Source organism: Lepisosteus platostomus, chromosome 15 (assembly GCF_059453375.1).
Source record: "Lepisosteus platostomus isolate fLepPlt1 chromosome 15, fLepPlt1.hap1, whole genome shotgun sequence".
Taxonomy (NCBI): Eukaryota; Metazoa; Chordata; class Actinopteri; order Semionotiformes; family Lepisosteidae; genus Lepisosteus; species Lepisosteus platostomus.
Genome location: NC_142625.1, coordinates 20,878,758 through 20,903,502, shown reverse-complemented (window position 1 = coordinate 20,903,502; position 24,745 = coordinate 20,878,758). Strand labels below are relative to the sequence as shown.

Genomic DNA, 24,745 nt, shown 5'->3' with positions numbered 1-24,745 from the left:
TTTCTTCTTTTAATATTATTTTAAAGTCTGTTAAAGAGGAGCAAAGGGGTAGATGTCTTTATGTTTACACAAAAGGTGTCAGAAAATACCAGATTAAGACCAAGATTTGTCTAAGAACCAATAACCTGAATATATATTTCCATGTCCCTCCTTATTTTTCTTCCTTCCTCCTCCCCCCTCAATGCTAACAGTCCCTTACGTTCAGCTCAGCCACCTGAACAGCGAATCAGGTACCAGGATCTTGTGCCCTGGGCACTGCTGCACTAGTCCTTCAGTGGTACCATCTTTACAACACGCCTTCTGTTCCTTACACTTGTATGCCCATGCTGTTTGCCTCTCATATTTTGCAATTCCTTTTTTTTTTCTGTTGTTGTCATGCATGATCTGTGTCACGATTTTGAATTCTTTCCCAAACTTGAGGCGGTGGTGTGGGGAGCAAGAAAGCGTTCATCTCAGCCTCTATTCATTCATTCATTCGTTCATTTATTCAGTCGCTGCTGTCTTGTTCCCTGTCTGTCTGTTTGTACCGTGAAGTTCTTTTTTCTGTGTGATGCATGTTGCATATTACATATCAGAGTTTGGATGGGCTGGGGGGGAGGAGGGGGTTAATTATTGACGAAGTAACTGACACTGACTTCTTCAGTGATTCCTTCAGAGTAATGGGAGAATAATGAACCATGAATTTCATTCAACTTCAGCAAAAAGGGCTTTTTTAAAATGGAGCCCATGTAAATGTATATGATAATGTGTACTTTTATTCAAACATTTTTCAAAAGCTGACGATGACTACATCTCGCATATCCTCTCATTTCCAAAGAGGTGATCAGACACCACAAGGGCCTCATTATTCTCCCAGAGCTGCCGGCGGACATTTTCGTTTCGAGTGTTCGCGATGTCGGCAATCGGTTACCCCGTGCCTCGCGGGCGGCCGCTTGATGTGCCCTTTCCTCTCCTCGGCAGTGCCCACAGCCAGCATGACCCGGCTCGTCCGCTCGCGCACCCACTCCTCGTCCAGCGTGGGATCCGCGGACGGGGCCCGCAGCCGCTCCCAGACCGGCAACCAAGTGGAGGGGGCCGGGGCCGCCACCGCCGGCAACGACACCCAGGCCAGGCCTCAGACCATGGAGGTCTCCTGCTAAGACGCGCCAGTCGGCTGGCCCTCCCTCCCCTGCGTTCCTCTTCCTGCCAGTTCCCCCCCCCCCCAGCTCAGCGAGCGCTGTAGGGAGCCACATTATAAAGATCGACACATCCCGTAGACGCCTTCCAGTCATAAGAGCAGTGAGGACAACAAGACAAAAAAATGTCAAGAGCTTGCCATCTTCCACCAAGTACCCAGTTATTGTTTCCCAGTGGTGTGTGCATGCCTCCGGTGTCAGTCTGACAGCAGTTATTTTGGCGTTTTAACCTTTTATTTTTGTCTAAGTCTCGGGGTTTTTTTCACTGGGCTGAAAATGATTAAGAAACCAGACGTTACTACGGCTGGGGAGGAAACAGAATCATGACAAGACGAGCGAAGGAAGATTAATTTGCCTTTTTGTTGGCCCACTGCTGCAGTAGTCTTCCCTTGCAGCTTGCGGATTAAGAACACACAAAGCAGTCGGCTCTCTCTTTCGTCTCCGTCTGTGAGCTCTCTTTCACTTGGCTCTTTGTTCCCAGATACTACACACACGTGCTCATACAGTACATGAACACAGACTTTTTTTTTTACGCCATCGTGCTTTGTGAAAATTCAGTGCTCGCTTCCTTCAATCGAGAAATGTAGTGCGACATTGTTCTAGTCCAGTACCTTTTTATAACGCAGTTATGGCATGGCGAAAGTGTAGGAGTATATTTGTCAGGTTTCTTTAGGTCTGTTACTTAAGTGTTTTCACTGGTACTAGCATCTAAAGTATTTTCACCCCCAAGACGGTTGTGTTTGATTTGCAGATTTTTGATTTGTGGACCAAAGCTTACATCTGAAACAGGAGAGAACTGTAATGTAAAGTGAAGCCCGTGTTAAAAAGGTGTCAGACACTGGGGAAACGAACAGACAGATGGAAAATTGAGATGAAGTTCACCATTACAGCACCTGGATGTCTTCAGTGTTGTACTGAACAGCTTGTCAACAATGCTGTGTCTGCATTTGACAGGCCAACAGGTCTTTTAAAATAGAGTCATTTCTGTGGTTAAAGGCAGTTTTTGTCTCTACGCCTTTACCAAAAAAAACAATTAACAGTAGCAATGAAATCTGCCAAGTCTCAATATATCCTCGAGTCCAGGGTAATATTAGAAGCCTTTTCTGTCTGTACTCTATTAACACAGGTTTCATTATATGAACAAATTTACATGCATGAATAACTATAAGTTGAGAGGCACATGTAGAGGTGCAACAATATTTATGTACTTAAACCTAGACTGTTAGTAAAGCTTTCCTTATTAGTAGTTGGCAGGAAAGACGAGCCATTGTTCTTTGTTTTTAATGGGATCCTAAATTACTTTAAAGTACCATAATCATGAAACATCTTTTGAATATATTTGATGAGCTTTTGCAGTGTATCTGAAGCTTTGCATTGTAGTGTTTCAATCAAGGAAAGGAAACTGTACAGCACTTAATTTTTTCATTCATTTTCTTGGTTAATTGCATTTTGAGATTAAACTTTATTCATTTTTAGCGTGACGAAAAACAAAAAGAATGACTGGTTTGACAAAACTGTTCAAGGAAAAAAAAATAAGAGTAACATTTTTATATAGGTTGCATTAGTTTGTTCATTTTTAATGGTGGTAGGTGTCATACATTAAGTGTTATTTAATGTCTTCACTGTGTGATATTCACTGCTGTTCCTGACTGAATGAAATCATGGATGAGCTTGTGATGATGCTTTCTGTCTTCAAGCAGGGAAAATACACTTCTCACTGTCTGCTGATTATATCGATTTGTACTGATTATTAAATAAAGCTAGAAGTTGTAAATTAGCTATAACTGACAGGTTTCAATTATTTTATCCAGAAAAGGCATGTTACTTCAGACTGTGCAAGACGTACGACTGAAAATGTGTGAAAAACATGACTTATTAGATATTTTGAACACAATTCCAGGTTCCTTAACACAATAGACAAAAATAATACCAAGGTTATAGACATAGCATTTAAGGCACATAGCGTTTGCATTTGAATGCATTGTCAACTGCTGGCTTGCCAGCACAGTGCCCTTCTCTGTACATACCTTCTGATTTAGATATACAGTGAACAGTGTTACATGTTAATGGTATCCACAGCCACAGGGCAGGCTTTATATGGCTTTCTAGATGGCAAACACTTTACATACCTTTACATCCAGTATTATCCAGGACTGGTATGCCTTTCTCTTTTGTGCAATCATGGGAAATTCTTCAATAGACAGCCCTTGTGCAGATGCAGCCATTATTGAGCTCAATACGCACAGCAATGCATAGCTGGGTCTACCCTGCAAAACAGACAAACTACTAAAGTCTCTAACCCTTTGTATACATTTCTGTCTCATGTAGTACCTGACAGGTTGATTTCCGGCTCTGGATTTCATCCTGTTCTTTGAAGTTGATTCCTCCTTCTCTTGAGAACCTTGTTAGATGTAAATCAACTACTGTTGATTTTATTAAGTCAGTTCTTATCGTACTTTAACAGACCTCAAGGCAGTTTTTGTGACTGGTACAGAGTTGCATCTCTAAGCTAACATGATACAGTAATTATTACATACATTCCACAGCATGATTAAGTGCTAAAACTATTGTCGTGAATATGTGTTGATATATTTGTCCCGCTTCAGTACTAACCTGTGCTCTGGCTTCTGCATTACTGTGTTCTTTCTGGGACCACCTAAAACAAGGTGCTGGTTGGCACTAATGCCTAAAGAGCTCCAGGGTCTTGGTTTGATTCCAGCCTTGAGTGCTTGGGAGGGTTTCTCCATGATCTCCCTATGTTCACATGAGTTTTTTACAGGAGTTCCAGTTTTGACCTACCTCCCAGACATGCAGGGTAGCTGGAGTGGTTGTTGTAAATTGTCAGGGGGAAGGGAGGTTACAGAGGTTTCATATTTGGGGTGCTCCCAGTGCAGCCAACACCTGCTGTGCACCTACAGAATGGAAAAAACAAAAGCCTAATGGCCTGAATGGCCTTTCTCATTCCTGGACTTTCTGGTGCTCATATGAGCCCTTCATCCATTGTCTCACTGGTGAATGTTTACTGCAAGGAACATATTCAGTTACTGCAACAAACTATGAAAAGAATACAAACTGAAAGAAAACGTAGTGAAGAGGATTTTTGAAGTCACATCTTGAATATTCTTTCCCTCCTGAAGTCACTGTAGGTTGAAATAACTAAATACTTGAACTTGAACTTTATTGCCGTATGTAACCGGTACATGTACTGGTACAATGGAATTCTTACTTACAGAAAGTCTCTCGATTGTTTAAAAAAAGTGTAAAAACACAAAGTGCAGACAGTGCATCAAGACAAATACAAACAAACAGTAGACAATGTACAAGTAAACAGTTGAAATGTAAACAATGCACACATGAAGACAATGGCTGGAGATGTAATAACTACAACACCAAGCAATAAGACATCTGAGAAGAATGGCCTACTGATTTTGATAAGGCTAAAAATCAAGCTGATATACTGTACACTGGACTACGTCAAAAAATGACTGCTTCATCTTTTAGTCTTTTTTGCTTTCGGAATCTGTTTGGTAACACTGGCCAAAGTTTCCAACCTCAACCTTTTATTTTTGTTTTGTTGTTTGCACAAGGTTGGACCACAAATGACACATTTATGGTTGAACTATTTTTAGCATGAGGTACATCAGATACAGAACAAACCAAAAAGACTTAGTGTGCTGTTAAGGCTTTCACAGTGCTGAATCGTCTTTCCAAGCACATAATCTGCAGGATGTTCGCGTGCAACCTTCATTATCTGTTGATTTCTCAATGTCCTCTTATTTCATTTTCCCCATTGGCTGCAAATGATTTTCCACAAACGTGGTTTGCTTGTTTTTTCTTTTACAACTTGACATCTTCTCTGTCGAGTGAAGACAAGTTCTCACTGCTGAAATAGTCTTATCTGATATCCTGTTTGGTTCCAATCAAAGGCACTCTGTCAAGCACATCAGAGTCAGCTTGTGTAACTTAGATTTACAGTATGTCAATAGTATCCCACCAAATCAGTTTTAATAAAACATGATCCCACCAAAGCAGTCTTACAGAAATGAATGTTATAAGATGTTTTGCAGGACTTCAGCCATGATCATCCATGGACTTCATTGTCCTCCATGAAAGTTAAAGAACATTGGAAACATCCTTGAGAAGCTTGCAGGGCTCTGCAACCTATTTGCAACAGGAATTATTGATGTCCTTAAATTCATTGACTGTTTTTGCTATTGCTTGTAATGGCACAGACCGCTGATACAGTATATTCACTCTCTGTTGTGAAGCCATCTCCCATGCCAGCTAGTATGTTTCTTGTCCAGCTTGTCTGGTATGACCGCAAGGCATCACGTAGTGTACAGTATATTGGTGAAACCGAATTCTGTCAGAATATTCCAGAGCACAGCGGTGCTAAAATGAAAAGGGCACAGTAGATGTTCGCCCTCACAGCTATGGCCTCGTCTGCCAGTTTAACCTGTCCTTGCTCCTACTGAATCACCATCCAGTGCTTGATGTTACGAAGCACAACTCTGCATACAGTATACAGCTAAGGTGGTAGCGAGTCCATAAATGAGCTGAGGTTTGCAGATAATGTGATCCTGCTCGGCTGAAAAATTGGCTGACCTTCAAACACTGACAGATTCTCAGCAACTAATGGTCTCTACCTTGATACACACACGTTACCCAACATTCAAGCACAAGGATGCCTACCTCATGCATGATATACAAACTCCTTCATCAGAGCTCTACTTTAACACCAATGAAGAACACAATAAGGAACTTAACAAGGGAAGAAAAATGAGGGCAAACCAGTGACATCACTGAACATCATATGGAAATCCTCATACATCAAGAGTGCACACAAAAAGAAAACCCTGAAGTTCACATGGACAGTGCATACAACGAATGAAAAGGCACTGTAAGGTTAGAGGACGAGATAACTGCTGAATGTCTTGAAATGCTGACACCTTGTCTGCTCATATCATGACTGCTCATGTGAATGGGAAGATGACAGGCTCAAACCTATGATACTGCAGTGTTATACATGGCTGTTGTATCTGACCCCCAGAAAGAGGCAAGACCATCCTGTTTTGACAGTGCAACTGAGACCAATCTAAACTAACATTTTAATAGAGTCTGACTCAAGTCCTGTTACTGGAGTGTAGTCAGGGTCACCATGACATTTATATCTTCATGCCTCTGCTTCCAGCTCTGTGGGTCACCAATTAATTGTACAGAGTGCACTGAGTTCATAATGAGCTGGCTGTAGATCAAAGCTGTGGCTCTTTTGTTTGTTCCTAAATAGGGTATGATGCTTATTCAAGTTACTAACTTACATATTAGGAATCAAGACTCCAGAGCTTTTCAGCGCACCATAGGCTTCCTTTACCAAGAGCTGTGTGTCCTTCTGGAACTGAGAAAAATCATTTTTGCATGTTTTTGGGGCAATAGACTAAATATTTTGCCTTCAGACTTCAGCATGGATTTGACTGTGATTGTGATTGTGCTATTCTGCAGTTGCAAAATAATTACAGAACAAGGTCCTTGTTTAGTCTGTTGCCAAGAAGGGAAAACTGCCCTACCAAATACTCTATGCTGCCCCAACAAGCTCTTCTTCTTTGTGAATTGGATTTCTGTTCATTTTACAAAGTCGTTAAAAAAAGGGTGACGCAGACCAACACAAGATGTGAGTTTCATGAGAGAGTACAAACCTTTCACTGTCACACAGTAGTGGTAGTTTCCTTTTTATCACACTAATGATTAAGATATCTTCAGAAATAGGGGGGACGATTCCACTTTTGATAAGTCAGTTATTTTTAGTTTTAGCAAACATCTGCACAACCCCAGCCTAGCGATCTTTTCCGAAGCATCTTGTTTACCTTCAGAAAGCTGCCTCCTCTTTGAAATCCTCACGTCACAAGATGGAACAGCGTGGCAGCATGACGTATTGCAAAGGGCGTGTCCCGTGTGAGACGATGCACTTGTGTGATTAATAAATTATTAAAGTTGTTAATTTTCCTGAAGGAGGATGTGGAAGAACTAACCAAGTCATTTATCATAATGATCATTCCAGAAAAGAAACCGCCTTTTGTCACAGTGCAAATGTTTGTGTTTTTTTGGTTCCATTTGTACTCATCACGATTATTACACACATCCATGATGGTAATAATAAAGGGACCTAAAATATGTTGGAATATTACTGTCATGTTACGCATTTAAAAACACCATGAGGTAGATTTAAAAGGTTAGAAGGTTTCCAAAAACCAATCTGTTATTAACCTGTTTAATCTGCCATGTTTTTCTTCCCCAAGTACAAATTTAACAGATTAAAATATTTGCCATATTTGTTAGTTTTTAAGCACTCAGATGTGGTTGATTTGCAATCGCTAAAGAAATATTTTGTTCTCAGAAATTTGTATATTGGTTTGTGTCCTTTTATTTTATTTTTGTTAATTTTCTTTACCTGTTAAAATCAGTTAACATTTTGCTCTTGGGTTTTTTAAAGACAATACACCTGAAAAAAATAAATGATTGAATTAGACCTTTCTGTTAACATTTTTAAAAGCTTTCTGTGCAACATTCAATGTCTTAGTATGACAAATTAAAATATAAGTCTCCATAAAGATATAAAGAATTATAAAAGCTTGACCTAGACATATTATGAGGAGGTCTGACCCTTCCCTGATAGACTATGTGTTTTGTGTAGAACCACTTCTCTACTCCAAAACAACAGTCTTCTGCAAGAAAGCGTCCTATGATCTGGCCACAACTAAAACAAAAAAGACACAATGTTTTTGGGTCAAGATGGATGACTTGTCCCTGTACGTCTTCAGAGCAGAGTTTTGTGTCAGGGCATCAGCTCTGTCGTCACAGGAAATTTGCTGCAAGCTTGAGGCAGCGGCAGTAGACGGGAGATGTATAAACTAGCCCACAGGTTCCCATTGTTCTTCAGTGATTTCACGTCATTCCACACCTGCACAGCGCTCTTGCAGAGGAATAACTGAGAGGAGGAGCTCGGCAGTGGCACAGTGCAAGACAATACGTAGAGGAGACTAGATCCCAGACTCACACTCGCTCACAAAACACAGCTGGTGCAGCCGTCAGTCGTCGGACCCTTCACCTGGAGCCTTTTGTAACATCAGTTAGCCACAGAAGCCTCATGTTCGCAGACGTGAACTAGACAAATGCTAAACAGCAAGGGAACACAATGATGTGAGTATTGTGCTTTTTGATTTTACACTTCCTTAAGCATAAGCAAACATCGTGTTGTTGATCTTCTTTTCCCCTCCTTGATCTCTGAAATACTTAGGGTCTTGACACTATTCTCTATATGAGAATGTTGGTTATGTGTTTCAGTTTTACATTCAATGGCATTTAGTTAAAACGGATTTTGATTTCTTTAACCAAAATTGTACTGCAATGTGATACCATTTTAACAAATTGTTATATCACACTAAAAAATACAGAAAACAGAATCTCTTTTATTGTGGTTAAGAACTGATTGTGCATGTTCATTCTGTTGGTTTGTTTTTGGTCAGCTCCACCTTCTTGCCTTGACTTATTGATAGGCACTGTCCTTCATCTTTACAACAATTATTCTTTTACATTATCCCTCGAAGCTAAGTGTTGGTTTGACGGTAGTTGTTTCTTTGATACCTTGGTTACTTCTGCTTGGTGTTTTTTTTTTCAAAATGATTATAGTGATACTTGTTCACGTTTGTTGTTGTATGTTCTCTGTACCTCTCTAACTGAAGAGCTAAAAGAGAAGCAAAATGCTGAGGAACTAGCAAAAGTTTTGTTTTTGCATTATTTTTCAATATTCAATTCAATATTAACACAAATACGATTTTTATTTAAACTGGGATATAATGATACATTGATGTATCTAAACACATAGAAAAAACTGACTTTGTTGCATTATATGTCAAGATGTGTCAGATCTTTGGAACAGCTGGTAGCACATGCTAAAATGAATTTGGAAGCAGGGACATACTGCAACACATGGTCTTTCTAATAATCCGAGCAGAACAGAGGAGAGCAGGCCGTAAAACGTGACAGGGTTTCATATTCAAAAGACTTGTTAATACTGTATTTCCATTTCTGTGTGGACAGATTATTCATCTGAACTTTTCCATTAAAAACCTTGTCTTTGTCCATGATGGATTCTAAAAAAAATGAGCTATGTTTTATTTTAACCAAGAAATGTGTTCAATTCCTCATGCAAAAACTCAATGCAATATGGACCCATTATTTTGTTTTTTCTTTTATTCTGACCTAAACTTTTTAGTAAAAAATAAGTTGGAATTTACATAACTAGTAAAGAGTGGCAACTTTCCATTAAGTATGAGCAAGAAAAGTCTGGTAAGTGAAACTTGCTATCAAATACTAAATGTATCATTTGCATTAGGTGGGTGGATCACAGTTATGATATAATCCGGGTCTTACTCACTTACAGAAACAATTCTTTGCAAAATTAATTTTATCATGATCTTTTTATCTATATACAGTAATTGAACAAGAGAATTGTTAAAGAAACCTATAATCTTCATTCATATTTGTTTTCTATAGTATATGAACATACCACAGCTAAGACTGTGTATAACTATCTTTTTGGGGGTCAGAGAAACTCATAGTTGCTCTATTGTCAAATATATCAATATTTTGACAATTTGTCTATTGTCAAAGAATCGCATCTATGCATTAGAACAATGCATTGAAGCACATTTTTGAAATTTAAGACTGTCTTTTCCTAATCCTTTGAGCTTTGTCAAAGAGAACCTTTTAATAATTCACTTTTGATCTCCTGAACAGAAAACAAACAACAGGAGATACAATGTATCTTTGTATGCATCTTTGTATGCCTTAGTTCTGCAAGCAAGTGTGAATGGCATTTTAGTCCTAGTATCCAGCCTTAATATTCACACAGTCAGGGATGTGCAAATATAAAAAGTAATCAATTGAATAAATGTACCTGTATGCTGGAGCTATGTAGTAATTTCATAGGCCAAATGGTATATTTTTATATATGCTTTTACTGACACATGGTAGATACTAAAACAACCCCGTTTATAGTTATATTACCAAATTTAAGCTTTATATCCTTCTTCAAAATGTTGCAAAAACAATGGTTCACTAAGAAAATCACTAAGAATAACTCAAACTTAGAAATCACTAAAACGTTTCTGTTCACTAAGAAAATCATGCCTCGATCTTGTGTATATTCTCTCATATCCAGGGGACGGGCTCTCAGAGCTCCTGTTCTCAAAGCTCTTGTTCTTAGATAGTACTTCACAAATGTAGAAACCAGTAACAAAGAAGGGGGCCACTCCCTACAAGTGATGCTGACATGTTGACACAGCCTCAATAGCCCCTTCAGATAGCCCAGAGTTTATTTGTGGCTCACTGCTGTTTGTCACTTAACGTTTCAACCTTGTCACAACTCTGTGGTTGGAAAAGGTGGTTTGTAAAGAAGCGTTTATCTACATCCTCTCGTGTTCTCTGAGCAAGTTTGAGAAAAATGTAGAATCAATGTAGGCCTGCAGTTATTAAAAGAGGGCACTAATATAAACGTGTTGGGTTTTTTTTTTGCTGATGGGTATTACGGTAAACTGCAATAAACTGACCCTGTTCGGAAGTGAATGGCATTTTTATTTCTTGGCTAATTTGAAGTCAAAGCATTAGCAGGCACATAGTGTTTTGTAAGCATTAGATGCAATGCATTTTGATTTGTTGTAAAAGTTTAAACATCTGGACTGAGATGAAATTGCTACCGTTTTCTTGCTACAAAATATCGATTGGATTGATACACTTTGCACCATTCAGAGATTTTGGCTTTGCAAGTATAGCTTTACAAAGAGTTTGTACATAGAACAGTGAGCAGAAAATCATATTTTTCCCCAATGCAGCAAATAAATTAAAAAATCCTTAATCTTATAGATGGGTGAGATAGACCTTTAGAGAGGGAGGGTTGTGCACCTATTTCTGAGACCAGATCAGAATAAATGACCTCAACGGATGCTCACAGCTATATAATACACAGAATGGGTTTCACACCCTGTTCTCAACCTATCTTGAACATTGTAAACGTGTTTCCATGACCTAAACGAAAAAAAAAAATATTTCAGTAGCGTGCTCCCTGTGACCAGATGAGTATCACTTTTAATTCTCTGGTTCTCTAAAAGGATAGGATGCATCTGGAGTTCAGAAGCATTCAGAAAGGCACCTACCAGCAAGTGATACATAGACTGATAACAAGGTCTAGTCTTTTAAAGAAAAAACTCGCATACCGATGAGAACAAAAGGCAGTGCAGTTAAAAGCAGATTTGAAAAGGAAAGATTAAATCAACCCTTACCCTTCTTTTTAACTATATTAATGTTGGTTACTGGGTTTGCTTTTTTAAAGTGTTTCAAATAGTTGTTGCTGCAAAAGGGTACAATATCAAATAGAAACCTGGTGCGATTGCAGAGGAGATGGAGGAAAGGTACCAGGGGAAAATAAAATGATTGTATTTTTCGCAGGACAGAAATGGTTTGCAGTCTGGTGAACAACGTTAATGTAGAAAAAAAACGTTAATGTGGAAAAAAAAATATTCAAAAGGGAAACATGCTGGTGGGCTTCACAACAGCCGATTGATTACCTTTTACCTCCAGGATCTGCCAGTGAGACTGTTCAACACCAGAGCATACAGAGCCCACAGCGAAATGGGGAGTCGTCCCAGCAAAGGCAGGCGAAACTCTTCTCAGCAGGCGAACCTCTCGAATCAGCAAGAGCCCCCGCAGGCCGCCGCAATGGGTAAGCACCCCGACTGCCGCCCTCCCCCAGGGAGAGGAGATCGGAGAAACTAGGGGCCGCTCCTGGAAGAGAAGAGACTGCTGTTATCCTCTTTGTTTCGGTGGTATTACTAATCTCTAATTCTATATCACTTTACTACGTGGAAGTGCGTTTAAACTACTAGGAAGTGCATTAAATCCGGGAACTGAAGGCACTTCTTTACCCAAAAGTTTGTGGGAGTATTGAACAAGTCATGGAACCATTACCATTGACCCTTTCAACAGATCATTGGATGAATAACTGCTAATTAGCAAACCTCCTCTCATTCGTAACCTTTTTTTATGGTCTTATATTATCACAACAAAACCCCTAAATGGATCTCCCTCTCTCGATGCTGCTCTGGCCGTTGTGTACTGAGCTTTGGTGAAGGTATTCTTGAAACCAGCTCGTCTACCTTCTGTAAGAGAGGTCACCACCCTTCAAAGTCAGCTCTTGTGCCCTCACGAACCTTTCACGACAAGTGCTGAAACACTTTCTTGTCACGATAGCAAAATGAAAGAAAAGACGTGTCCAAAGTGCTTCACATAGACTAACATGAAAGTAACAGTTATGCTTTGCAGAGAAAAATAAAGAAAGGCCATTTTCTAACATGGGCTCATATCTAACGTGAAGTTCCATACTAACAAAATTAAAGGTAATTAGATTGTACTTAAACAGCTCTTTTCGGCATTGTTCTTTTGTACAGTAGGTGTAATTTTGCTTTCTTAACCATTTGACAGATGTGTATCTCAGTAGCTGAAACAGCTCTGATTTTTTTCCATTCCAGAAAGCAAAAAGAAAATAGCAGCTAAAGAAATCTAGTAATAATTATTAGCCATCAAACCTTAGGATTTTTCAAGTCAAATTAGTATGTGCTATGTTGGTCCTTGGGGATCAAGAAAACAAAATTTAAATACAAAAAATAAATCTGATAATCACTAAGTATGGTGAGGAACGGTGGAAATGTTATACAGGCCTGCTGGTAGAAGATCATACATAAAAATAAAGATTCATCATCGAAAACTGGAGTTGTATATGTGTAAATACAATAATCAATTCTCTTTTTTTTCTGTTCATGCGATGAAAACCATTTAGTATTTCTATGCTCCTGGAACTCTGGTTGGTTTATCAGTCATCAAATGACCATTTCTCATTCATGTTTTTAAGAGCAGTGCAGAACTAATGCTCTGTGTCTGTGTTCTCCTTCTGCAGACCCCAATAAATATGTGGTGGTAGCTCTCTACAACTATCCATCTGGGGGTCCTGGTGACTGCAGTATTCGTGTTGGGGAGCGCCTCAACATCCTGTCAGAGTAAGCTACTGTCCATCGACCCCATGATTCATTGCACACACTCACTAGCACCCAGACAAAAGGCTGATATACAAAATAAAGCTCAATTAAGAAGGGCTTGACCTAGAGTACACGAACTCTGAACTTAAAACCCAAACTGTAAAAGGTCTAGTAATGAGTGAGGGCAGGTGTCCATGAAAATAGATGCCACACCTTGAAAATCAACCAATAAATTCATTTAAAAATATTTCCATTCTCAATGTTTGAGAATATGTATATCCCAAAATAACTGTAAAATAAAATTTGAAGATATATTTTTATCTGGAAAGATAGAACTCAGTAAGTTTATTCAGTGATCTATGCCCATCACTTAAACTTTTTTCTGCTTTAGAATATCTTTAACTTTATTGCTGAAAGTGGCTGTGAAGCATCGAAGCAGCTCTCCCTTCTGCTGATGTTTTGATGCCCTGTTATTTCTCGATGTCTGGACGAAATCACTCAGAAATGCTACGGCGGTTTCGACCTTGAGGCTATCTGGGGGGTATCTGACCCTGCTGATTATTCACTGCCTCTCTGTTACAGGGAAGGAGACTGGTGGAGGGTGTCCTCTACAGCCACAGGCAAAGAAAGCTACATTCCCAGCAATTACACTGCCAAGGTTTTTCACAGGTAAGCCGTGTACAGCAGCCTGGGCAATAAAACCGAGCGCACAGTCTTAACAGTAGCTTGAGCGAAGGAAGAGATGATAGGGCTGGAGACCTTCACTCCAGCCTCCTTCCCTTCAGTGAGAGTGATGTCATATATTCCCCAGTGGGTGACAGCGTGCCTACCTGTTCAAGTTTCCACAAACTGAGCTGTCTGCTTCAGAGTTCGGGGATGTACAGAAACGGAAAGTGTGCTGCAGCTCCTTCTTGGAGTTCCTGTTTTTGCCAGCGAGCCTGCTGAAGACACTAATGTCTGTACTGCTCCCCCTCTTTCTCCCCCATTCTCTCCACAGGTGGCTGTTTGAGGGCATCAGTCGCGAGAAGGCAGAGGAGTTGCTGCTCTTGCCCTACAACCAAGCCGGCTCTTTCATGATCCGCGAGAGCCAAAGTCAGAGAGGTCAGCCATTTTAAGACACTCTCCATGCATGATGTGCAGAACTGAAAAACACATAGTGTTGATAGATTAGCCCCTTTACTTACTCCCCCAGATGCTCCTTGACAGTAGCTGGTTCCTGAGTTTGGCTCAGTGTCCTTTATTTAACCAAGTGAGACTCTTGAGAATAAACTGTAGGTGCATGAAGACCTAACCTAAACCCCCGAAGTCAGCTGAGAAAGCACCCTGCACTACAGGACACATCCAGTTTTAATTCTAATGTTAAATAACTCGTGTAGCAACAGGTGCTGGAAATGTAGTATAAAATTATCTACTTTTAAAAATCTTAGCACGAGCTTGTTAATGTTCAGCATTCTTTTAAAAGAGGTCAAACATTTCAAAACATAAAAAAGTAGTCCCTGGATCAAAACTGATCCTTGGAATGCTTTGGAGAACACTGGGTTGACAAGTGCTGTTAAACTTGTCAGATATTTGATTTACAGTATATACATTTACATAGTTATACTAGAGTACACTTTGTTTAGAAGATTACAAGGACTTCATAAATTAGAAAAAAAGTGTATTACTTTAAAATGAAATCGATTTTTTTATGTGAAAGTAATAAAAAAATGTAAAAAAAAACAAACACATTTTGGTATACTGGAAGAAGCAAGTTTAATTTCTTCTCTGTAGAACAGCCTTATCGCAGAAAAGCCACTTAACCACAGTCAAACAAAGGCTCAACAAGGAAATCACACGTGTGATAGTTCTAAAGAGAGTGAAGGAGAGAAAGAGACTGAGGGGTGCCAGAGATACCCTCAAAAAGTTGAAGAGCTATGAGGAAAATAGAACATGGTGCAGAAATGTGTTTCTGTGAATCAATAACTTTGAGCTCAGAATTCCATCAAGTAATTTCAATTTTGGTAAAGAAATCTTGCTAACAGCTAGGTTTTGTGACACTAGCTCTGTGTGTTTTCTTAACATAACTATCTGCCTGCCTGAACACCAGTTGAAAATGGGATTCCTTGAACTTTGATTTTGCTTACAGTGACTAGAATAATTAATTCTGTAATATGTTTTCTAAGGCTGTAAGGTGGTCTTTGGTTCCAACATAAACTATAGTTTCCTCCAATTTTTTTTAGAGAATCAATTTACATGTATAGTGCATACTTAGTGTGTAATATTATTATCCTAATTACTTTTGTGGACACTTAAAAATCAGTATACAACTTTCGTCCTGTAATATGTAATCCCCTTCATTAAAGATACCTAGCACTCTCTGTAAGAGAGGTGCTGACCCCAGTGTCCAGGCTAATTCTACTTTTGTACAAACTCGTCTTCTAAAAATTCCCCCTTAATTCAATTAGGAATGCAAGTTCTCACTTCTCTCTCTGATCATGAATGAAGTGGGACCCCTAATTTATGTAAAGCACTTTCAAATTTGGGGGGAAGAAAAGTTCTATATAAATGCAATAAATTAATGAATTAATGCCCTCAAATTGAGATGTAAGACCGTTGTGTCTTTAAATGTCACAATGACATGAAATGAAGGTCTTTTTCTTCCAACCAAGGATGCAACTGAATCCCCTGCACAGGTTTCTATTAATGCAAAAAACCAACTACAATTGAAAAAGAGCAACAAGTAAAATTCCACTAACCTTACGTTAATGTTATTGTTCTCACACCTGCACCTGCAGATGAAGTAAAACAGCACAGTGGTTGACAATAGGAAGAGGAAAGAGCTCATCATTAAGCTAGACCCAGGTGCAGCAGACTGCAAGATAAGAATTAATACGAATATACTGCTCTTCAAAGTATGAAAATCATCAGCAAGAACCACAAGTGCAATAAAAGTACAAGATAAAGCATCTTTTAAAACATTACATATGTATTAGGATAAAACAACGCTTTATAAGTGTGAATGAAGAACTGGAAGGAGAGTACAGTTTGTACTGTTCATTTTGTAAAGAAAAAAAACTTGTGTAATATCTGAGGTGATGCTGAAAGCCATTTTCTTCCCAAACAGGGGCCTTTGCACTGTCAGTACGGAGAAGTACCACTAGCTCATGGGATTCAGTGAAACACTATCGCATCCGACGACTGGAAAATGGCTGGTTCTACATCTCCCCCAGACTGACGTTTGCCTCCCTCATACAACTCGTGGATCATTACTCTGGTGAGCACAGGCGGACACCTGGTGCCTAAAATCAACCTCAAGCCCAGGTTTCAGCCAGTAGCATGGATATACAGCACAGAAGGAAAAGCAAAACAACCATCTTGAAGTTTCAAGCAGAAGCTACCCTTACATGATTTGGAGCATGATTGTAGAAAACCAAATTTGCACCAAAAAAAACTGTACAGTTTTGGTAGCTCTTGGTTTTTGATTTTTTTGGAGTGCAGATTTCTTCCTTTTTCTGTAAGCACTTCTAAAGGTGCTGTTTCTGTCACACTAGATCTTAATAATTTAAAGAAATTCAGGACCACTGAATCACTAGAAATGAAGAACTGCCATTGGAGGGAAACACATTGCACTGAATTTATTTAACACTTGATATAGTTGTGCCTTTACAGTATAATCCTAATGCATTGTAACTGTGCTTCATTTTGCAGAGTCAGGTGAGGGTCTGTGCTGTATGCTGAGGGAGCCATGTTATATTCAGGGTTCCAATAACGTCCCAGTGCTGACCGGACCACCACCCACGGCAGTAAGAAAACCTACCCTGAACTGGAAAGACGTGGACAGGTATGTCGGCGATTGATAGATCGCTCTTCTCTTTCCTCAAGGGGAAGTCAAATTTCAGTGTCCTGCATGTCCCGGATGGGCTGAACGTTTCTTGTCTGTCTCGGTCCAATGGCAGGTCCATGCTGTTTTCGAACGACAAGGATACCACAGAAGAGTCGCTGGTGAGTGAGGGCCTTCGAGAAGCCATCAACTCTTACCTCTACATGACGGAGGAGATGGGCTGTGTGGACTGCATCGACAGCTGGAAGACCTGACAAGGGCCGCGGGGCGCGCCGGAGGTCAAGGAAAAGACATCGGGAGAGTTCGCCAGAGCAAAACCATGCCCGCATTGATTCCTCTCGCCTCGCCCCTGTTGTGTCAGAAGGCTTAAATATATTCCTCCCCGCTGCTGAGTGCAGTCTTATCCGACAGTGGTGGGAACTGAAAGAAAGAGTGCCGTGCGATGTGGCTCTGGTCTGCAGGAGGAGGATTGTAACTCTCCCGGCATGCGCACGTACCGGAGAAACACAGCTGGGAGTAAGTTTGGGACCAGGAGAACTCGCAATGTTTTGCTCATTTTCTGAAACGTTACGGACACTTTTCCCAAAGGCGAGTCCTTTGATAATCCATGCTGCAGCTCATATTTAATGCTTGTTTGGACACTGGAAACCAGTGAGAAAGCAAAGACCTTTTAAGGATACTACACAGTAAATGGGAACACATGCTGACGAACTCTCCTATTCACAGAAGATGTTCCATGTTCAGGGAGCATAAAGGCACCACAGCTCTTAATCTTTGCCACATGGACCACCCAGATCACCCCCAGAACCCTTCCAGGTATTCTTCCATGTTGTACCACCCTGTGGCTCACTGAAGCAGCTCTTCTTGGTCTCTTTTTCAGTTTACTGCTTTTTAGTGCAGTTTATTATACAAGCTTTACATACAGTTGGAGAACTAAAATTTGGCAGTCAAACTTCTAACCATTGGTCTTTTGTTTCTTAATGATTGCTTTATGTGACGTGGGCGATTTTCCAAAGATTTTCAGAACATAACACTGTATTTTTAAATTAATGACTGTGTGTGTGGGGGGGGTGATATCACAATTGGCTAGCGTGAAGACATTTTCACAAAATCTTAAGAAGAGCTTAAGAATCAAACTGTTATGCCCCAGAGAAAATGACTAGTTTAGAAGTATGCGTAGGTCACTCAAAGGTCTCATCTCATATACACAACAAAAGTTAACCGTGTCAAATCATCAGTAATTTAAAATGGCAATTCTGAACAATAAGCACATACATAAGCAGACCAAAGAAAACTTTCCGATAATTTGTTGGTAACAAGGTAATGAAAGTATCCATTGAGTACATTCAAGTTGTTAGATGTAAGTGTTATTCGTTTGTTAATTCTTAAAATTTAGTCATAAGACACAGGCTCACTGGGTACAGGAAATGGATCTGTTATAAACAGTGAATGGAAAGTGTGGTGTCAATTCTGTGTATTAAGACATTGTTGTAACCAGCAGAGACATCAGTTCATGAAAACAGAGTGGTGCAAGGAAAAAAATTCAGAAGCATCAAAGATTATATGATTTTTTTGCAAACTAATCCCCCTGGTTAAAAAGAAAAAAAAAAAGATTTCTGTACTGATTTTTGTGAGTGTTCAACTGTTACCTTCAAAACTCCCAAAGCAGAAAGTTATTTTCATATATGAAAATAAAAACTGACAGTTATTAAGTAAGAAGGATTGCTTAATGAAATGAAGTGGAGTAAATGGTAATAATCTAGGTTAATACAGCCACCTTACCTTGCAGGTATCTTTAGGTGTTTTAATCTAGAAGTTCCAAATATGTTTTGGAATTCAGTGTCTATCAAAACCTTCAAAGTGCTTTTTTTTTAACAATAGGAAATGTTTCAGATTATATTAATACATTCCACAAATTGGACAGTTCAGTTGTCTTGATCTTCTATGTTTGTTTCTATGTGTACCTGTATTACAATGCAGCTTGTTAATTAATCAAGAATAAATTATTTATGTTTAATTTATTTTGCTGTGCTCAGTGTGATGTGCATTTTAAAGTAAATAAATACTTTGTTTTTCATTAGTGGCAGCAATAATGGGTTTTAAGAGTCATACTCAAAGTGCTTTTTGAGCTTGTTAGTCAAACTTCTTTCCCAAGACGGTACAAATTTACTAGCAGACAAGCATAACATCCCTGCCATTCTGAAGCCTATCTTAAAAGATAAGGCTTTAAAGTATTTCAATCTTTAAAATAAAGAAAAAGTATCAATTCTTCAGCATGTGACAGAGCCTGGGACTTAATTAAGCAATGTTACGCAGGTTTAAAACAGATACTCTTGTGATATTACTAACAGCATACTTCAAATGACAACACATTGTCAGAGGTCATACAAAGGTTTCTCATTTCTGTTGAGCCCTCAACAACACAGGTGCCAGGAAGCACAATTTCACTCTTCTCACTGTTCATCTTTAATTTCCATCAACCAAATTCAGTCTGCAGAAAAGCTTGAATTTGGACAGACTTTGTACTATAACAAATTCAAATGAATACGATTCGTTTTCATAACTGGTAGGTATCCAGCATTTCCCATATTACTTTTCCAAGTGTGTAGAAGACCTGAGACTGCCTTTCTTCTTCTATCGTTTCAATATAAGATACTGGCTGTTCATTTTAAATGACTCCATACACAGCAAACCTCTTTACTTTAAAACTGCGCTTACGTTTACTGTAGTTACTGTATCTCAAAGTAATGAGAAATTAATCAATAGCAAGTTGATTACTGTACTTAACCTTAATAAGCTTTTCCTACGTTTCTATTAGAATTACTTGCAGCAGCCATCATTCCACTCCTACTACAACATTCCTATCGTAGCTGAAACCTAGGCTGGGTACACTAACAAAATAAGGCGGCAGGATAATAGCAACAGGGTCAATTGCAGACCACTATATGTTTAAAGTATACAATTTGCTGAAGTCATTGAAATAGGACAATTTTAAAATGTAGTCATTTAGACCAGACTAACTAACCAACTAAAGATCTGTATAAATCTCAGTGGGTTACATTCCTAAAACAAAGATCAATAACTCTATCCCCACATTTCTTATTTGCATCACTTTCTTCCTCCCTGTCTGGTAAGGTTCCAGTTTTCAGCATGCAACTGTTTTCTAGCTTTCGAGTAACTATGTATCTCCACAAGAAGAGATCCTGCATTGGGGAACAGGTAGGCAGGTAGGTTTTAATGCCCCCCCCCCCAAAACAAAAGTATATACAAACTGTTTCCATATCTGATATATACGCTTAATGGTTTAAGTTTGATTACGAGTGGTCTTGAGATTAGCAATGCTTATGAAGTCAGAAATGTCAGAGTTGTTTTTGATCCTAGACTGTCTCATGTGGTGTGAAATGTGACTAAAATGTCTGTTTTTCAATGAAGTATAATTGTGTGTTTGTCTCAGAGAAGCAGGTGCAGTATGTGTGGGGATTACTATAGCGCCTTAATTACTTGTATTTTTACATGTGTGCTTCATAAGATAAAGTCCAAAGTTTAGCTGTGCTGCTTTTCACTGAATCCTATCACCAGACAATTCTTTGTCATGCTTACACTCGTTGCCTCTTGAATTCAGGACTGATTTTAAACTTTTCTTTCCAACTTACATGCATGGTCTGAATCGTATGTATCCTAGGCTAGCTCCTAGGCTAACGCCAAACATCAAAGAATCTTGTTCAAGCGCTTTTCCAGTAAGACAACACATTTGAGATAACCAAAGAATGGGTAACAGAAACAAGTGTGCACTGTAGGATCACAGACCAGACTGATCTGGAACACCTGGACACGGCACTAAACGAACATAATAATTAACACATATTGTATAAGATTGTAGTCTTTATACCCATGATATTTATCACTACAGTCACAGTATGCTTAACATCCACACTATCCCAGTCTCCAGAGCCACAGTTAAAGCAGTGCCGGTTTATCTTACATGACTACATTACTAGGCTCTTAATTTTCAAGTAGCTTTAAGGTCTTGCAGTTCTTGGATGATACAGTTCCATGCCAAGTGCTTTTGAAGCATTCAAATAGGTCTGATTTGGCAAACACAGATGCACACCAGTTATAATCAGACAACTGGATCAGAAGGGCCGCTGTCCGGTTTTAGGCTTAAAAGAACGTATGGGTTGTGTATTTCTCGTGCTGACTGGGAGAGATACGATAGAGGAAAGGAGCACAGATAATGAAGGCTCCAGTCCCATTTGTTCCTTGGGAATCACCAACACATCAACATGTTGATGGCAACGGAGGGACTAAGCAACTCCTTAATAAGACCTTAGTTTATTAGGCACTATAAAAGTTATGATGACTTCAAAATCAATTCGGAATGTGACATGAGCAGCGAAGGGATCTTAACGTGGATGTAGTTTGAGGCAATAATCAATCTGTAGTGTTGGGAGTACTCATCCTAAATTAACGCAATACTAAATCTCACTCCATTCCTGCGATGCCTATGAGCTTGTGCTCCACGTGTGATGTAATCGCACGCCATTGCACTGTATAAACAAGCCAGCGGTTTCAGTTCTTAGCTAAAAAAAATAGAACACGACTAACATGCATCTCAACCACGGGCAATTTGAAAAGGTGGCCTGTTGACCTACAAGTGGTGTCTTACTGAAGAGCTGTCCTCCTTAAAAGCAAAGTTCTGTTGCACGCTTAAACAACATGGCCTGTCAGACTGTTGAGATTTCTAAGCAGTGACCTAATTTCCATTTGTGCCTTTTAAGAAGTACAGGGAGGTCGGAACGAGGTAGACAATGAAGGAATGAAATCTGCGGGCGAAGCGTAGGATGCACAGCTCCATTTCGCTGGATCCCATTTCTTAGAATCTTCACAACTCTTTGCACACCTGCCTGTGGGTTATATTCAGTTGCCATAGCAGCAGTGTGCGTAGTCCACCGTCACCTCAGCATTGCGCACACACTTTCTACTTCTGTAGAAGCAGCGTGGCAAAAACATACGTGAATGAAGGTTAAATGTGCACGACCCCACCAGTCCGCAGCCTGCTTCGGCTACTGTGCGTTTATATTGCACTACCCACGCAACATTGTGCATCTGCACATGATGAAAATAAAACACGTACTTCGGCATTATTTTAGCACAGAGGACAGCCCTGACAGCAGCCATGAATTCAGACAGGATAGTGTTTGCTTTTGTGCAAATGGCCGATTGTTTAATTTCATTCTGGTGCGAGTCTGAGACATGAGAAAAATGTGGCGTTCAGTACGTCGCGTCCCGCTGAAGAATCAACCTCATTATTTTTAGAAATTTCAATTTGAATATCTTATTGTTCTCCAATGATGCAAATTCACTTTTGGCATTTAAAATGGAAATATCCTACACCTTTGTGGGCGTTTTATGAAGACAATTGAGAGAGAAGTCAACAGTTACTGCAAATCGGCATTATTATACCCAACTCTAATTTTGAATCAACACAACTTGGACACAAATTTTGCCACAAATTGGAACCGACAACAAACTTAGTGGGAAACTAATTAACAAATTACTTTAGCACCATTAATGACAATTAAATCATGAAGCACCATTAATAACATTTAAATAATCTAGTAAGTATACGTGTTTCCAACACTAATATAGCGTAGTAAAAGTGCAAACTGTTTGCTCCCATATCTTCAGATAGGCAGCCACACTTTTTTTAAACGTATAACAGACAAAAAAAAAGCCAGAAAAATAGTTTTACTATGTAAACTGTTTACTGTGTAAAAATATTTTAGACTGTGATCAATATCAATGATAATTAATTGATAAAAAGACAGCTTAAAAATGATTTCAACTCTAGCAGCTATTAGAAGGAATGTATATGAAAGTATTCTTATTATATAAATGTATTTGAGTAAGCTGAAGCATTTTCAAGAAAGTGGAAAAGAAAAAGAACTCAAAAGACCAAAGACGACTACTACTGTAAATTCTAAGTTTATGAAATCTGACTAAATTAACTATGAACATGTGAAACCACACTCCCTATGGACTAAAGCATTTAGTCTAAATTTGAGATTTTCAGCAGCAACAAAAAACAATACAACATCTGAGGAATGAAAGAACAGAGATAAAACAATGCTAGTGTACATCCAACAAAAACTACGGTTTTCCCAATGGCATTAGAAATGAATTTATACAATTAAGGGACCGTCACTAAGGTCAGATGCAAGCGCTTCTCCAACACCTCGCAAAACTACCCGGGAATGTTAACAGACTGACTCTTCACCACTCAGCACGATCACCCTTCTTTAACAACAGTAAAGAATACAGAATAGTTAATGGTAGTAATAACAGTAAGAACAAAGAACAAGCCATTTCTGCCAACACCAAGCCAGGCAAAAGTGAAGGGAAGGCAACAAAGGCATGGATTGTTCAGGCTTTTGAAACAGAACTGCGGAATCAACTACTGAAAATAGCCAAGCAGCATTAATGACAGAATGTTGACCCTAGCCATGCCATCACAACAGTTATTTAATCTCCCGCTTATATTTATGTTAATTCCGCCCAATGTGCTCTTCTAATTGACTGATTCCAACTTACCAAGTGGTGTTCTTTTGGGATTTGTCTCCTGGGGGACCTGGTTAAGTATTTCTTTAGTGATCTTCTCTTTAATGTGTCCAATGCATAGTGTACAAAATACATAAATACAGACACAAACACGGGCACATTTGTATACTGAGAGACATTAAAAATGCTACTGGATGTAATACTGGTGTTGTTCCTTTTCATGCCTCACAGCATATGTAATGTGTAGCTAGTACAAAACAGATGATTGAATTAATAGGTCTGTGTATGTGTACACACAGTTAAAACTAAGGTGACACAGTCGATGGCAGAAGTGTGTAGCCATGTTTGAGACTTCACATTCTGGATCAGGGTCACAGGTTCCAATCACAGACAGGATGTTGTTGCTGTACCCCTGAACTAAGCACTTAACTCCTAGTTCTCTAGCCATATAACTAGAGAACTGGGCACTCTTCTGCTCGTCTTTGTCAATGAGAATTTTTTCTTAACTGACTGATCTGATTAAACAAGGGATTTAATTTATTAAGACACCAGAATTAAACTTACCTGGGGACTATAGAAGGAAGACAAGCTGTAGTGCCCCCTGTGGCTATAAGGTCTAATGATCAAGGAGCTACATAAGAGGAACAAGCCCCATGTTTATGTCAAAAGCCCTTTAATCAGGATGGATTATAATCTAGGACACTTAGAAGTGAAATAAGATCAAATGCACAGAAAACAAAACTATATATTGTAGAACCATGAAAAGAGTAAAGTTAAACTTCCCAAAATCCAACAATATACAGTACTACCCTTACCAACCACAAAAAATACATCAACAAATCCTACATGTAAACACAGGTAAGGATAGTTCAGGTGGGGAGCTGCGTCAGCATGCGTAGGCTGCAAAGGAACAAGTAATAGGTTTATTCCATGCTGAAAAAAAGAAGAAAGAAAGCACAACGTTTCGGCTGTGGAGCCTTCTTCAGGTGTGTGAGCCTTCGTTTTCTTTCTTCTTTTTTTCCCCAACAGGTAATGATAACCTCATTACAGTTTAAATGAGCATTTGCATGCATTACATACAGGCGCTTCAGTAGGTGTAGCTAACAAAA

General features: G+C 39.2%; 2 protein-coding genes across 5 annotated transcripts in view; both read left to right on the top strand.

Annotated features, from left to right (window-relative positions):
- Nucleotides 1-2,952, top strand: part of LOC148648202 (protein NDRG3-like) — a 53,681-nt gene extending 50,729 nt beyond the window's left edge. For 3 of the 4 annotated variants that reach the window (XM_088608196.1, XM_088608197.1, XM_088608194.1), the window contains 2 exons: nt 192-230; nt 961-2,952. In XM_088608196.1, coding sequence (XP_088464322.1) covers nt 192-230; nt 961-1,139 — 218 coding nt within the window. In that variant the 3' untranslated portion in view covers nt 1,140-2,952. The remainder of the gene's footprint in view (nt 1-191; nt 231-960) is intronic. The other variant, XM_088608195.1, reaches the window with a different exon arrangement.
- Nucleotides 2,953-8,022: 5,070 nt separating this feature from the next.
- sla2b (Src like adaptor 2b) lies at nt 8,023-19,099 on the top strand. Its single transcript, XM_088608198.1, has 8 exons — nt 8,023-8,369; nt 11,808-11,949; nt 13,180-13,279; nt 13,841-13,927; nt 14,256-14,359; nt 16,362-16,511; nt 16,946-17,078; nt 17,194-19,099. Exons 2-8 carry the CDS (start codon nt 11,859-11,861, stop codon nt 17,330-17,332), a joined length of 804 nt encoding a protein of 267 aa, XP_088464324.1. The 5' UTR covers nt 8,023-8,369; nt 11,808-11,858; the 3' UTR covers nt 17,333-19,099.
- Nucleotides 19,100-24,745: the final 5,646 nt, after the last annotated feature.